The 15270-nt window shown below is 43.3% G+C and overlaps 1 protein-coding gene across 1 annotated transcript; it reads left to right on the top strand.

The window, feature by feature from the left end:
* Positions 1-593: 593 nt before the first annotated feature.
* On the top strand, positions 594-2112 carry LOC117384449 (angiogenin-2-like). Its single transcript, XM_033981773.2, has 2 exons — positions 594-640; positions 1582-2112. Exon 2 carries the CDS (start codon positions 1588-1590, stop codon positions 2020-2022), a length of 435 nt encoding a protein of 144 aa, XP_033837664.1. The 5' UTR covers positions 594-640; positions 1582-1587; the 3' UTR covers positions 2023-2112.
* Positions 2113-15270: the final 13158 nt, after the last annotated feature.

Here is a 15270-nt window from a genome sequence, read left to right on the forward strand (position 1 = left end):
GGGGTTGAGACCGACTAACTGTCCTATGGACATTATTCCATCCAAGATACTCAAGCAGGTTTTTAACACAGTGGGTCCTTGTCTCCTCATATTCATAAACAGCTGCCTAAGCTTAGGTTTTGTACCGACTGTTTTCAAACATGCTGTGGTCAGACATCTTCTAAAAAAACCCAACCTTGATCCTGCTATTCTGACAAATTTTAGACCTGTGTCCCACTTGCCGTTCCTGTCCAAGGTCTTGGAGAAAATTGTTTCAACAATCACATTTTTGAAAAATTCCAGTCTGGCTTCAGGACACGACACAGCACCGAATCTGCACTGCTCAAAGTGCAGAATGACGTTCTTTTATCCCTTGATGCGAAAAAACCTCTAATGGTAGTCATGTTGGACCTTTGCAGGGACCTTTGTGACTCATTTGTCACATTGATAAGAGCAGTCTCAGTGCTGTGGTGGAGAAACATAAATTTCAGAGGAAAAAGGAAGTATGTTGTTTGTTGACAACAGTTGCTGGGTTTAAACCTGTTTTGGTTTGGGGCGGATAACTGCGATGTCTGCATGTGTGCCTGTGCTGGGGGGCTTGTGCAGATAAAAGAGGAGAGATCACTCAGTCCCTCAGACTTCTGTCACAGAGAACCACACGGTAAGTAATTTCTACTGTAATCACCCTTTGCTTTTATCACTACTTTTGAGAATTGGCATTCCTTGACCCTGACACAACACAGCTGTGAAGTGAAAACCATTTTAGGAGACTTCATCATGAAGCTCATGAGAGAAGACCGATGGGATGCAGCTCTGTCAACAAAGCAAAGGGGCGCTTCTTAATTATCTATAACATTTAAAAAGTAGTTAAAGGGCCCATACTCTGCTATTTTCTAACTTTTGTTCAAATGTTGTTTCTTCATCACAAACATACCTGGAGTATTGTTTCATTCACACATGTTTAACGCAGGGAGTCCCTGCTTAGACTGCTGCCCCTGCGAACCGGCTCCGGATAAGCGGAAGAAAATGGATGGATGGATGTTTAACACACAAATCCTGCATATTTAAGAGTTGTTTTTTTTTTTTTTTAAACAGAAAACACAACATACTAATACAGGATGAATTAGTGCTCCACTGCGTTTTTCTCTAAAAGGCTTTGCTAGAATTTGTTAGAATAATTTGGATGATTTTAGAAATGCCAATCTCTACTGAACTAAAGGTAAAACGTAGCTGTTAACTTGAAAACTACCACTTCATGACATCACAAGGTGGAGCAGAGTATTTTGAGCTTTGGGGATGGGGACATCCTAATAAATCCTGGATTACTCAAAAATGTGTTAATGAAACAAAACAACCCCAAGTATGTTCTGGCTTAAAGCTCACTATCTTGCAGTTTTGCGTAATATAGTTTTACCTAATATAGTAATATAGTTTGGGTTTTTTATACATATAGTTTTATATTTTTACCTTAAAGATAAAGAAAAAAAATCTTTGAATGAGATGCTGTGCCCAAAGTTTTGACTCGTGTAATGGCACAGCCCAGTTCCTCTGTGCATGTTTATAAGGAAACAGTTCAAGACTCAGTTGTTTCATTTTTTGCAGAAAACCATGAAAGTCCCACTCTTCTGTCTGGTGCTAGCTTCACTGCTGCTAGCTCTGGCATATGCCACGGTCCCTCGTGGCTACAAGAATTTCAGGAAGATGCACATGTACAACAAAAAGCACAGGCCTTTCGATTGCACCCATGTGATGAATGACGTCCAGAAACATTTGACCTACTGCAAACCCTACAACAACTTCATCCTGGGATACACCTCAGACATGACACCAGTGAAGGATGTGATCAACGTCTGCAGGCGTCAGGGAACAGCTACGGGGTACAACACGTTCAGGAGCAACACTTACTTCCGTACGGTGAAGTGCACCCTGCAGAATCACAACGCCATCCCACCCTACTGTGTTTATGCAGGAACCGTCCAGTCCGGTCAGATCACTGTGGGCTGCAGCCAAAATTTCCCTGTGCAGTTTGAAAAATGTGAGTGAAGCCATGGGATATCAACAAGAATTCTGAAATCAACATGGAGCTCAACAGTGACTGCTCACCCCTAGGCTCTGGAAGTAAATCTCCCATTCATTTTTTCCCATAGATATTCCAAAAAACAACAACAAAAAAAACATATATATTAAAAGTTTGAAGTCTTGCTCAGGGCTAATCAGCCATGTGATAACTAATGACCACAAGACCTTTAATTTGATTTAAATTCTATTTCTGAAAGTTTCTAAACTGTTATTACAACTTTTTGCAGAAATTTGAGTTTTAAATGTGCTATGGATATTAGTTTGCACGTAGCTGGTTCGACTCCACTATGCTTCTGAACTGTTAATATTTTAATTTCTCAAAAAGTCTATGGAAAAAAATCATGGAAAATGTACTTCCGGAACCAGAGGAGACTTCAAAGTGGGCGGGACTGTTGAGCTCCATTACAAGTGCGCAAAATGGCAAAAAAAATAATATCACAATTGTTTTAAAGCTAGAACACGATTTATGTAAACTTATCTTAACACTGACTTTAGAACTGAACTAAAGTCAGCTGCTCCTTCTGAGAATTCACTTTCTGAGAATTCACTCTTGTCTCTTCTTTGTAACAATTGAAATTAGACTTCATATCACCACCTTTTTATTCACATTGTAATCTGCTTCGTAAAAGTAACTTCTTATGCATCTGTATTAAAGGCTCATCTGTTACATGTTATGTAGAAAGATAAAAAAAACAAAACCATAAATAAATAAAATGCACATTACAACCTCATTGTATTCAGTGGTGGATTTAGCGATCTGGGACCCTCTCTATAATGTAGACCTACACTGTTTTGAATTTATATTGTAGCTTCATTTTAGGATCTTATTTGAGCTGTTCGGTACTAGCAGGGCTCATTTAGTAAAATGAATACCCTAATAATTGTAAAATGTACATCAGACGCTATTGAATTATGTTCAAATCAGGGTCCGGCTGTTTTTTCTTTTTTCATGCATTTTAACACTGAAGCTGACTCAGGTGTGAGCAACATCAGCTGTTACATCCAGCTACCCCTCTGTGAACATAAACATAAGTCTGTAGCCTGCTCACTTTTCTACAGAAGCCCATTGGACAAAGAGCAGTCTCTCGCTATAGGTTTTAACCCAGCACTTTTCACCTTGAACTGGGGAAGGAGATTCAGTCCCATGTGAACACATAAAGCCTTGGAACATACGCACCTGGCTACTTTGCATGTCAATATACCCAATATACACAGTTTGTAGTTGTGCTAAAGTTTTTAAATGTGCTTTGGCATCTTGCACAGTTAATTTCCCCCTTGAGAGAGAGTGAGAGTGACTGGGGTAGGGCAGATTAAATATCTCGTGCCTAAGATTTAGCAGCTTGTCCTCTCCCGGTCTGGTTATTGCACAGGAATATTACACATTAATATTTTGGCTGTGGGTCATTTAATGTGCGAATATTTAAGAAGTCATTAATACACATTCACTGCTTGTTCATGCATCATATTTATCTGTGAACTGATTTTATGATGGGTAGCTGTGTCTTAAGTGAAAATAAAGCTAGAAAAGTACACTCCAGTGATGCTTTTTCCTCACCACCCAGACATCCGCCTACTGTTGGAATAGTTCGATGCCTGTCCATTTTGTAAACATCTTTTAAACTACGGCAGCAACAGGACCCATCCCATGAACTAGTCCATTCTAACGTGAATGACACTGGGGCCTGGTCATTGGTAAAACTCCCCAAATCAACCAGTCAGGGACATCCATGGTTCCAAAAAGAAGTTTTGGATTGAGATCATCAGCTCCTGTGGACTTCTTTGGGCCTATGGAGCGGAGAGCATTTAAGACCTCCATGTAAGTGAAAGGTCTTAAAGAGAAAATCTGATTATCTGCCCGAGGTTCAGACTCAACATAATCATGATCAGAAGGACCATCATTATTCAACACGTCGTATGCAGAGATAAAATGCCTTTGAAAGCATCACATATTTCCTCTTTAGAATTTACAATACCGAAATTTAATAAAATATCAGTTGGTAATGTATTAGGTTCAGAGAGGGATCTGATTGTCCTCCAGAACTTTGTCGGATTTCCATGGCTCTCTGTCAACGCAGACATGAAGCAGGATGTTTTTGCCCTTCTAACTACTGGTAAACATTTATTTATCTTCTGGCCCCGGGAGGAGACCCCTTCTTTGGCTATAACCAGAAGGAGGTGGTTATAACCAAAGAATAAAAACTCAATATTTAGACATTTAAAGGTGTAATTATTCCTTGTGCAGCTGGTGTGTCTGAAAAGCTTCAGAGGATTTTCAGACAGCAGCATGGAATCCCTGTCTATTTCAAACCTACAAACACAGAAGACAGAAAGTGGTTCACCCAAAAGGCAAAAACCCTGAGCCACAAACAAAGTCATGTGGTCTACTGCATTCAGTGCAGTGAGCGTTACATTAGAGAAAGAAAACAGCCACTCTATAAGAGAATGTACCAACACAGAGCTCCTCGGGACTCCAGTCTGCTGTACATCTCCATCTCAAAGACACTAACCACTCCTTTGAAGACAGTGAGGTACACATCTTAGCCAAAGACAAGAAATTATTTGAGAGGAGAGTTAAACAGGCAGTTTTTGTTAGGAAAGACAATCCATCTTTGAACAGCATTTATGTCCTATTTATAACACCATCCTCAGACCTAAATCAAAGGAAAGCAATAGTGAATACAATAATGATAGCCAGTATGCTAATAGGTGTGGGAAAGCCCATTAGGGGCCTGAATAATTATGCTAAATATGACTCAGGCACAATTCACACTTAGTGTAGTTGTAGAGTAGACCTAGCCAACAAACAGAACCTTGACTTTCAGTGTAGTTAGGCAAGGCAAGTTTATTTGTATAGCACAATTCAATTCAATCCATTTATTTTTGTAACACCCAAAATCACAACAACAGTTGTCTCGAAGGGCGTTCATGTTTTGGTTGATGGGGGGAAACCGGAGTACCCGGAGGAAACCCATCCAGGCACGGGGAGAAACATGAAAAACTCCACACAGAAAGGCCTGGGCAACCCGGGGATCGAACCAAACCCTCTTGCTGTGAGGCATGAGTGTTGCCACTCAGCCACCGTGCCGCCAACACACAAAAACAAAACAACAGGAAAAATCAGACAAAACAAGAAAAATCGGCCAGGCGAGGAGGAGGAAGACCAGACGAGGAGGAGGAGAGCTGGGCGAGGAGGAGGGCCAGGCGGGGAGGAGGAGAGGGTTCGCGCACAAAGTAATTCAAAGTGCTTTACAGAATAAGAAAAACATTAAAATCACACAAATCAAAACATAAACAATCACAAATAATCATCATAAAATTAACATTAAAACAGAAGAGTGCAGAATGAAAACCTTTCTAGTGAGCTCCTCCCTTCAGATAGATATAAGGCAGTGTCCACCGGAAATCTGACCAGAACTAAAGAATGGATGGACTTGGATGAGCAGCAAAACGTCTTCACTCTAAAACTTTTGCCCAACTGACAGAATTAAAATTTTCTTCTTTTGCTATGGATCATACCTGGACGATTGAGGGATTACACAGACAACTTTGGTTTGGTTAGCACAATCATTACAGACCAAGGCAAAGAGTTTGTCAGTGAAGTCTTTAAGCATTCAAAGCATTTGTGGCTTTATATTCAACATGCAGTGTCATGTGCCTACCACTCCAAAGCAAATGACCAGATAGTTATTAAAGCATATAAGGCTTTTGTTTAGTTCTATGTTTAATTATTAATAATCTTAACTGTCTAAAATACATGTGTCAAACTCAAGGCCCGGGGGCCAAATGCGGCCCGCCATGTCATTTTATGTGACCCGCGACAAGGCAAATTTAAATGTATGACTGTTTTAAAATGTCAGTTTATCAGGAGTTACGCATTTACACAGACATATTTTTTATATCTTTGCAAATTTGAGACAAACCATTTTGCTGATGTGGCCATCGGTGAAATTGAGTTTGACACCTCTGATCTAAAAGGATGAAAAGACAGCAAGTTAAATACCCCAGTTGGACAATGTTCAAAATTAGTCCAAAATTAGTACACTTTAACAGTGCATCTGTTTATGTAATTGCTATGTCCATGTTGAATAAATAAATAAATACTATATCAGATAAAATTAATATCTTTCCACCAATCTAAACTGATCGAGTTATTAAAAAGTTGATTGTTTTTCTTTTTGCAAAAATTCTGCACAAAACACAACACAAAGAGAAGACGCAATGAAATCTGCCAACAGGACAAATCGACGTTTCACTGCTCATCCAAGTAACTGTAATAATAGCAGGATTGTTAAAGGTTGAATAAGGTCGTTTAAGCTGAAACTGGAGACAATAGCTGTTTACAGTTTCAGTGTAGTTAGCCCCTTCCTTCAGACAGATATAAAGGAGTGTCCACTAGCAATCTGACTAGAACTGAAGAAGCGCCTTGGATGAGCAGTGAAACGTCTTCTCTCCTACAGAAATTTTTCCGGTTGACAGATTTAATTTTGTCTTTTACTATGGATCAGACCTGGATGACTGAGGGATTACACAGACACGACACTAAGAAACTTACTGCAGGCTAAGGTTGTCGAAGGATAAAAAAATCAGTTACTAAAAGTACTATCAAAACTAGATACTCATCTGAGCAAGAATTGATACAAGAAAAAGTCACATTCACAGGACAGAAATGAACCTTTCCTGAACAGCTTTAGAATGATCTTGAGCTGTATCAGAACAAGTATAAGACACATAGACTAGTGTACACCCATGGACCACTATGGAACCTACTGGATGACTGAGGGATAAATTCTACTGGCCGTGATTGGCAGAGGTACCATCTCTCTATGAAAATCCATAATTTCTCCCTGAAACAATGCAGTGCTCCAACCAAAGAGATTCAACCAGACATGAACGTCCTGATTGAGAAAGCTGAGCAGGAGTCCAGTGGTAACAGTCATTTCATTTACAAATTCACATTCACATTATATTCACAACGCCTTTACCCCAAAATTTGTCAGACCATGTCCAGTCTACAGCAAATCAAAGAACTGGACAGCAGGCTAAGAGATGTGTGTGAGCATCAAGTAATTTAGCATGGACACTAAAACATTGCTGCTATAACTGTTGTTTGTACAGGCACAGATAAACACATTGTGGAGTGAAATGAGTAAAGGCGATGTTCGTCTAATGTGGACCTACTTTGATGGCCACTGATAGAACTCATTTTCCACATTCGGACAGTGGAGAGAAAACCAAACCTAATAAAAATAAAATCAGTCTTCAGTTTTGGAATGTGAACTTGAGTTGTTACCAAGAGTCAAAAAGTCATGTCTGTAGAAATATTGCAACACATCTTACATTGCACAACTCTTTATCTGTTTGTGAGCCGCTCTTTCTTGGAACTCTAAATGTGGCTCGGTTCCACCCAACAATGACATTTTTAGATAGCCTATGTTTAGTTATATGGCTTGACTTGCAAAATACCAACCAACATTATAGAAGCATTTATAAAAAATATTCCAGTAATTGTTTTTGTTTTTTTTTAAATAGCCAACAAATGACAAAAAATCTATGTATATTTGTGAGCTGTAAGCAATGTTTTAACATTGTTACCTCCTCATACACATACCTGGAGTTGTGTTTTGTTTCATTAACACATGTTTTAGTAATCCTTTATTAATAGTCTGTCTACATCTCCACAGCTCAAAATGCTCTGTTCCACCTTGTGATGTCACGAAGTGGTAGTTTTCACGTTAACAGCTACCTTTTACCTTTTTTGTTCTGTAGAGATTGGCCAATTCTAGGACTGAAATGATCCAAATGATTCTAGTGAAGTTGTATGGAGCACAGTGGAGCATTTCCTGTATTGCCACATGACAACATAAAGTGGAACTGTCATGATGCCTGTTTGTTGCTGCCCTCCTGTACTCTCTCTCCCCCTCCCTCACCTGTCTGTCTGGAGCTGGGTGGAGTCTCTGACTCCTCCTGCATGCACCTGGAGTGGATTAGCGCAATCACCCTCACCTGCTGTGGCGTATAAGAAGACTCGGCAGACTACACTCGGAGCCAGACCGTCCGCGTGTAAAACGTGAATGTTCCAGCTCTGTTTTCACATTCCTGTTACCTGCCTGCTTGTTCTCATTTAGGATTTTGCCACTTTTCCAGACTCCTGCCCTCGCCCGCTCCTGCTCCTGCCTCTACACTCCGGTACCGTCATCTCACTCTGCATTGCCTGTCTTGGTCTCCGGCGTCCCGCCTGCTTCTTACCCTGGGTCCCACTCTTTGGACTACGCCGGCCCTGTCTGTCCTGGTCTCGTCCCCGCTCCCGTCTTCACTCCAGTCCCGGCTTCCCGTTCCCGACCCGCTCTCCGTCCGTCCTGCCTGCCTCCCGCTTCCTGGTTCCTCGTGTGTGTCATTTGAACTATTTAAGACTTTGATTCACAAACTTGTAAATATCATTGTCAACCTGCTCTGAGTCCGCATACTTTGGTCCTGACCCGCACCGTTACGACAGGAACAGAGTGTTAGCTTAAAGTTTTTGATGAGTGTTTCCTCCTGAAGTCTTCTGCAGCATTTGGTGTAGAAAGCCTGTTGCGTTATTGTCTGTAGCATTTCAGAGCTAGCTGGCTAGCATCTAATAGATCCATGTAGGGTTGCCATGGATAGAGGAAAAACAAACTGCTTAAATCACATAATCCAATGGTCCTTGATGTCTGTCCTTGGAACTGCACAAGCTGCACTTCTTAACAGGTCAAAATCCCCATAAATTTACAAATGGAAAACCATAGTCCCTCCAGCGTGTCCTGAGTCTTCCCCAGGGTCTCCTCATGGTGGGATATACCCAGAACACTTCCCCAGAACGACATCCAGGAGGCATCGAGGACAGATGACTGAGCGACTTCAGCTGGCTTGCCTTGATGTGGAGGAGCAGCGACTCTACTCTAAGCTCCTCCCATGTGACTAAGTTCCTCACCCTATCCCTAAGGGCCCGTCCTGCCACCCTTCAGAGGAAACTTATTTCTTATTTCAAGTTTATTTGCATAGCAGAATTCTTACACAAAATATCTCACAGTACTTTACAGAATAACATAAAACATAAATATAAATAATCATCATAAAATTAACATTAAAAAAAAAGAGTGCAGAATAAAAACCTTTCAGTCATATGCACAGCTAAGTGAGCCTGGATTTAAACATCATCAAAGTAGAGGCCTGTCTCACATCTTCAGGAAGAATGTTCCAGGTTTTAGCTGCATAAAACTGAAACACTGATTCTCCATGTTTAGTCCTGACTCTGGGCACCAGCAGGAGGCCGGTCCCTGAAGTCCTCAGAGTGTGAGATGGTTCATATGGCTCTAACATGTGGGAGATGTTCTTTGGTGCTGGGCCATGGAGAAACTTGTTCACAAGCAGAGCTGCTTTAAAGTTTATTCTCTGAGCCACAGGAGCCAGTGCATAGACCTGAGCACAGGACACATGTGTGAAGTACTTCCTGGTTCTAGTCAAGACCCGAGCAGCAGTGTTCTGGATGTACTGCAGCTGTATTAATGCATGTTTGGAGAGGCCAGTGAGCAGGCTGTTATAGTAGTCTACCCTACTGGAGACAAATGCATGAATAAGTCTCTCCAAGCCTGGTTTAGACAGTATACCTTTGAAAAAAAAGCTGCAGATGTTATTGATTTGATATGGCTGTTAAAGTTCAAGTCTGAGTCCATTATTACCCAAGATTTTAGCCTGATTTGAAGGTTTTAGAGAGAGAGACTGGAGGTGACTCTGACACATTATCGTTGTTTCTGTAGACCAAAGACTATGACTTCAGTCTTGTCTGAGCTTAGCTGGAAGAAAGTTGTTTTGCATCCACACACTGATCTGTTGGATGCAGTGACAGTGAATCCAAAGGTTCATATTCACCTGCTCCAGTGAGACATAGATCTGAGTGTCATCTGTAGAGTTGTGATAGGACACATTGTTGCCAGAATTGATCCCTGGAGAACCCCCCAGGTCAGGGACATTTTGTCACTTTCTGCAAAGTCTTCTAGATAGGACTTTAACCAGTTTAATGCCATACCGAGATGTCCACCCAGTCCTCTAGTCTCTGTAAGACAGGCATGTCAAACTCAGTTTGGCTCTGGGGCCGGATCCAGACTTTCTGTTCTCAGGTGGGCCGGATCAGTAAAAGAATGTCAACTCCAAATATTTAGCTTTGTTTTTCAGTACTATGCTTTATCATTCAGCCTACATTTGTAGCCTACCCTTCATATTATAATCACGGATGACAAGGGATCTTTTCTAAGCACAACACATTTATTCACAAACAATGGAAAAAGAATGATTTTCATGTTTGGCGGTGAATGTGTTAACAACTGGTTTATTTTAACAGTTGAGTGAATGCAGTTTTACACCTGAACCAACTCACCACACTAAACAAACTCAAGTGGGAGCTATGAAAAAAAATATTTTCGCCTTAAATGTCATACTGCTTTGAAATAAATAAAAAAAGAAATACAAAATAAAATAAATAAATAAAATAAAGAGTTATAGAAGTGCATGGGCAATAAGATTAGACTACATCAGATCAAACTACTAGGCTGGGCCTGCTGAAGCTGAGAATATACTGCACAATATTAATTGTCTTTAATATGAAACCAGATTAATCTTATTTTTAATGATATGTATTCATGAGTGCAAACAAATTTCGTGTCATCACACTTTTTTTTCTCTCTCTCACTGCACTCCTGCAGTCTACTTGCTGCTGCTGGCTCTTGAAACTTGGCATCTTTTTGCCTTCACAAGTGCATCGATATTAGGTGTCAAATCCTGAGTAGCAGCACATTTAACAATGTCATTCAAGTCTTTATTTGTTAACCTTGAGCGCTGCTTTATTTTATTATTGTTCATTATGGAGAACACCTGTTCACAAAGATAAGTAATCCCAAACATGGATAGAACCTTTGCAGCCATGGCTGTTAATTTGGGGTAACCTGGCACGAGATATTGATAAAACGTATCCAGCCCCACGGACCCAAATTTATCCTTCATAGCGGAATGCTTGACATGCCTGGTCTAGGTGGCTGCAGGGTTGTTATTTGCATTGTAGAATTGATGGCATTTTTAATGCCCTAAACCTTGTCATTAAAGAATACTGCAAACTCATTGCTCTTAGATGTGGAAATTAATTCTAGCAGCAGCAAAGCTGGAGGGTTTGTTAATCTGTTTACTGTTGCAAATAGGACACAATGCCAATAATATCAGACAAATCTTATCTTTCGGTCATCACCATCTCAGCTCATCTCATAAAAAGGCAATAAAGATTGGAACAAGCCCCAGACAGGCTGATGCAAAGCCGATGAATCGCTGGAGCTGCTTACGGTTGGCGGGAACAGGCCAATTGGTGACGGCTTGGATCTTCTCAGGGTCAGCTTTTACCTAGCCCTGCCCCACGATGAACCCAAGAAAACTAACCTCCTCGGCATGAAATTCACACTTCTCTGCTTTGATGTATAATTTGTTTTCTAGTAGGCGTTGGAGGATGTGATGACGGTGTTCCTGTGGAGATTTGAAAAAAATTAAAAAGTCATCAAGGTACACGAACCGATTAAGAAAATCCCGCAGCATGTCATTAATAAGGGCCTGAAATACAGCAAGGGTGTTGGTAAGGCCGAAGGGCTTCACCAAATTCTCGAAATGGCCGAGGGGGGGGGTCTTAAAAGCAGTCTTCCATTCATCTCCCTCCCTTATGCGCACCAGGTGGTACGCATTCCGTAGGTCGAGCTTGGAGAAAATGGTAGCTCCATGGAGGGGCGTGAAGGCGGAATCCAAGAGAGGAAGTGGGTATTTGTTCTTGACTGTGATCTTATTAAGCCCCCTATAGTCTATGCAGGGACGTAGCGTCTTGTCCTTTCTAGCTACAAAAAAGAATCCTCACCTACTGAGGAGGAGGACGGGCGGAGGAGGACGGGCGGATGATTCCAGCGGCCAGTGAATTCCGGATATATTCTTCCATAGTCCCGCGTTCGGGTTTGGAAAAGTTATATAGACGACTAGACGGTAAGGGGGCACCCGGCAGGAGATCAATAGTCATAAGGCCGGTGTGGAGGCAACGAGAGCGCCCTACTTTTACTAAACACCTCCTGGAGGTCATGGTACTCCACTGGAACAGCAGAGAGATTTGGGACGTCCGAGGCGGGACTGGAAGTAGAGTTCGCCCTTTCTCCGAGTGACAGGGCTGACTGCAGACACTGGGCGTGGCATGTGGGGCTCCAGCCTGACACTTTTCTCCGGACCCAGTCAAAAACTGGATTGTGCGTCTATAACCATGGGTAACCCAGGACCGATGGCGATGAGGGAGTGGAAAGGATGTGGAAGCGACAAACCTCGCAGTGATTCCTAGATAAGATGAGTGTAATAGGCTCGGTGACCTGAGTCACGCGGGCGAGAAAGTGTCAATCTAGCGCCCGGGCATCGAGGGGGTGTTCCAGGACCTCCAGCTTAATTCCAAACTGCTCCGCAAGCTGTTTGTCAATAAAATCCTACAACAGGTAAAGTATCCGAGTGAAGACACAGGGTAGCGTCCAGCAAAAGTCTATTATTCCTTTCCGGGATGTGAGACTGACCCACCAGTACTCTCCCTTTTGGCCGAACCGGGCAACCAGCAATGAAATGTCCCCGCTCACCACAGTAGAGACACTCCCCCGCCAGGCGGCGATGTCGGCTGCGTTCCTCGGCGGACACGCTGGTCCGGCCCAGCTGCATCGGCTCCTCCGGAGGCAGCGGGGAAATATGTGTCTCTCGTGGGACCGGCGACCAGCGTCTCTCCCTCCGTCGCGTCTGCAGCCGGTTATCAATCCGGTGGGCGAATGAGAGACTGTAAATCCGGGGGATTTCGGGAAACCAGCTGATCTTTTCAGTGTTCGTTAAGTCCCTTTAAAAAAGCAGCCCGCAGCGCACTGTCCATCCAATCAACCTCTGCCGCAAGCGTCCAAAACGCTATGGAGTAATCCGCTGCGGACCGGCGCCCCTGGGCGAGGCTTAACAGGCAGGCAGCCGCATCCACTTGGTAGTGCGGGTGATCGAAAACCAGTTTAAAAGCCGAAACAAAGTTCTCATAGTTCAGATTGTCCGGAGCCGTGTTAGACAGCCGTGCTTCCGTCCACTGAAGCGCCCTTCCCCTGAGTAGTCCACAGATGTACCATATCTTAGCGGCATCAGAATCAAAACGGGCAGGGCACTGCTGGAACATAAACGTGCACTGGAACAAAAATCCCCGAAATAAGCCGGGCTGACCTGAGTAGGGGTCGGGGTCCGTGCCCCTCGACTCCAGGGAATGTGGCAGCACCGCAGTTCCGACGGCAGCAGCAGCGGGAGGTGGGGTCGGACGCGAGGCGACGAGCAGAGCCGCGACTTGGCCGGTAAGCTGGGACACTTGTTGAGTAAGAGTCTGGTTATAGTCCAACAGAGTCCGGAGGGACTGGTCGTGCTGCCCAATAATCACTTCGTGGTGGGAAAAAGCTTGCGCAGTGCCTGATCCGGTCCCGAGTCTTCTTGGTCCATTTTGGCCAGATCGTTATATCGTAACGGCACGGTTGGGGTGGACCAAAGATGCGCAGGACTCGGGACAGGTTTACAGTGTTTTATTTACAGTGAGTGAAAAGTACAAATAATAGTCCAATAATCCAACAAGAGACACGGGCAGGGCGTGAGCAAGAGCCAGGGGCGCGTCGGGGAAAAGCCGAGACGGGAGCAGGGATCCGCCGGGAGAGGGGCGCAGACCAGACTGGGAACAGAACCAGAGGAAGCAGAGACTGAGCAGACGGGAGAGCGGGAACCGGAGCCGGGGCATGGTACTGCCGGGGTCCAGGGCGAGACAGGGAGGTGAAGGTTAGGAGTCGACAATACCAGAGCTGGAGCGCGGAGTCAGGAACAGAGCCCGAAGTCAGGAGCTGGGGAGGTCAGGAGAACCGGAACCTTGGAGGCAGCAAACTCCAATTAGCATCAAAAAGGGCAAGAGACAAAAACGCAAAAACAGAGCAGGTATAATCACGTTGACACCCGGACGATCTGGCACCGAGTGTCTTCTCCCAGCTTCTCTTAAGCATGGCAGGTGGTGGTGATTACCCTGATGGGACACAGGTGTGCGCGGGAGGAGCCGAGGGCTCCGCCCAGCCCCAGGTTCAGACAGGTGAGGGAGGGGGGAGAGCACACAGGGAGGCAAAAATGGAGCAGATACGTGCCTCATGACAGGACTATATGATATGATTTGATTGTACTCTTTTACCCTGAGCAGGCTTGCATCTCTTCAAAACTGACTCTCATTTGGCCTGGAGAAGGGCCTCCTACTTTTCCATGTTCCTTTGGTGATAATATAACTCTCACTCCCTCTGCACATATTTATAATTTTTTCCACACAGAGAAGCATGAATACTCTGTCGGGTGGAGACAGAAGACTGGAGACAGGAGAGCTTCACTGGCTCACTGCATCAACCCCCTGTGTAAACAAAGTTCTTTAAAATGCAGACATACACAAAAAACCTTTCAAATCAGATCAGGGCACAAGACTGGACAAATCCTAGACTGTTAGGAAGAGAAAGATAGGGTTTAATCTGATCCTGTTTGGAAAAAAACATTACAATGGTGTGCAATGAGTGGATCAGTGTCAGAGTGAATCCACTGGTCCATATTCACCTGCTGCCAGTGGGACATAGACTAACAGCAGCATGTAGAGATTGAACAACAGGGGTCCCAGGAATGACCCCTGGGACACCCCACAGGTCAGTGGCCAATTTCAACACAGTACTCCCTGTTTTCTAGATAAGACTTGAACCAGTTTAGTGCCGTACCAGAGATGTCCACCCAGTCCTCTAGTCTCTGTAAGACTCTCTCTCTCTCTCTCTCTCTCTCTCTCTCTCTCTCTCTCTCTCTCTCTCTCTCTCTCTCTCTCTCTCTCTCTCTCTCTCTATATATATATATATATATATATATATATATATATATATATATATATATATATATATATATATATATAAACGTGTCCAAACTTGAAACAAAAATGCATGTTACAGTTTTTAACAGTTTGTCTCAAAAGAGCACAGTTACATAACGGAACATAATGTTCAGTTTAAATCTGTTTTGGTTTGGGTGAATAACTGGACTGTTTGGCTGTGTGCCTGTGCAGGGGGGGCTTGTGCAGATAAAAGAGGAGAGATCACTCAGTCCCTCAGATTTCTGCCACAGAGA

Source organism: Periophthalmus magnuspinnatus, chromosome 16 (genome assembly GCF_009829125.3).
Source record: "Periophthalmus magnuspinnatus isolate fPerMag1 chromosome 16, fPerMag1.2.pri, whole genome shotgun sequence".
Lineage (NCBI taxonomy): Eukaryota > Metazoa > Chordata > Actinopteri > Gobiiformes > Gobiidae > Periophthalmus > Periophthalmus magnuspinnatus.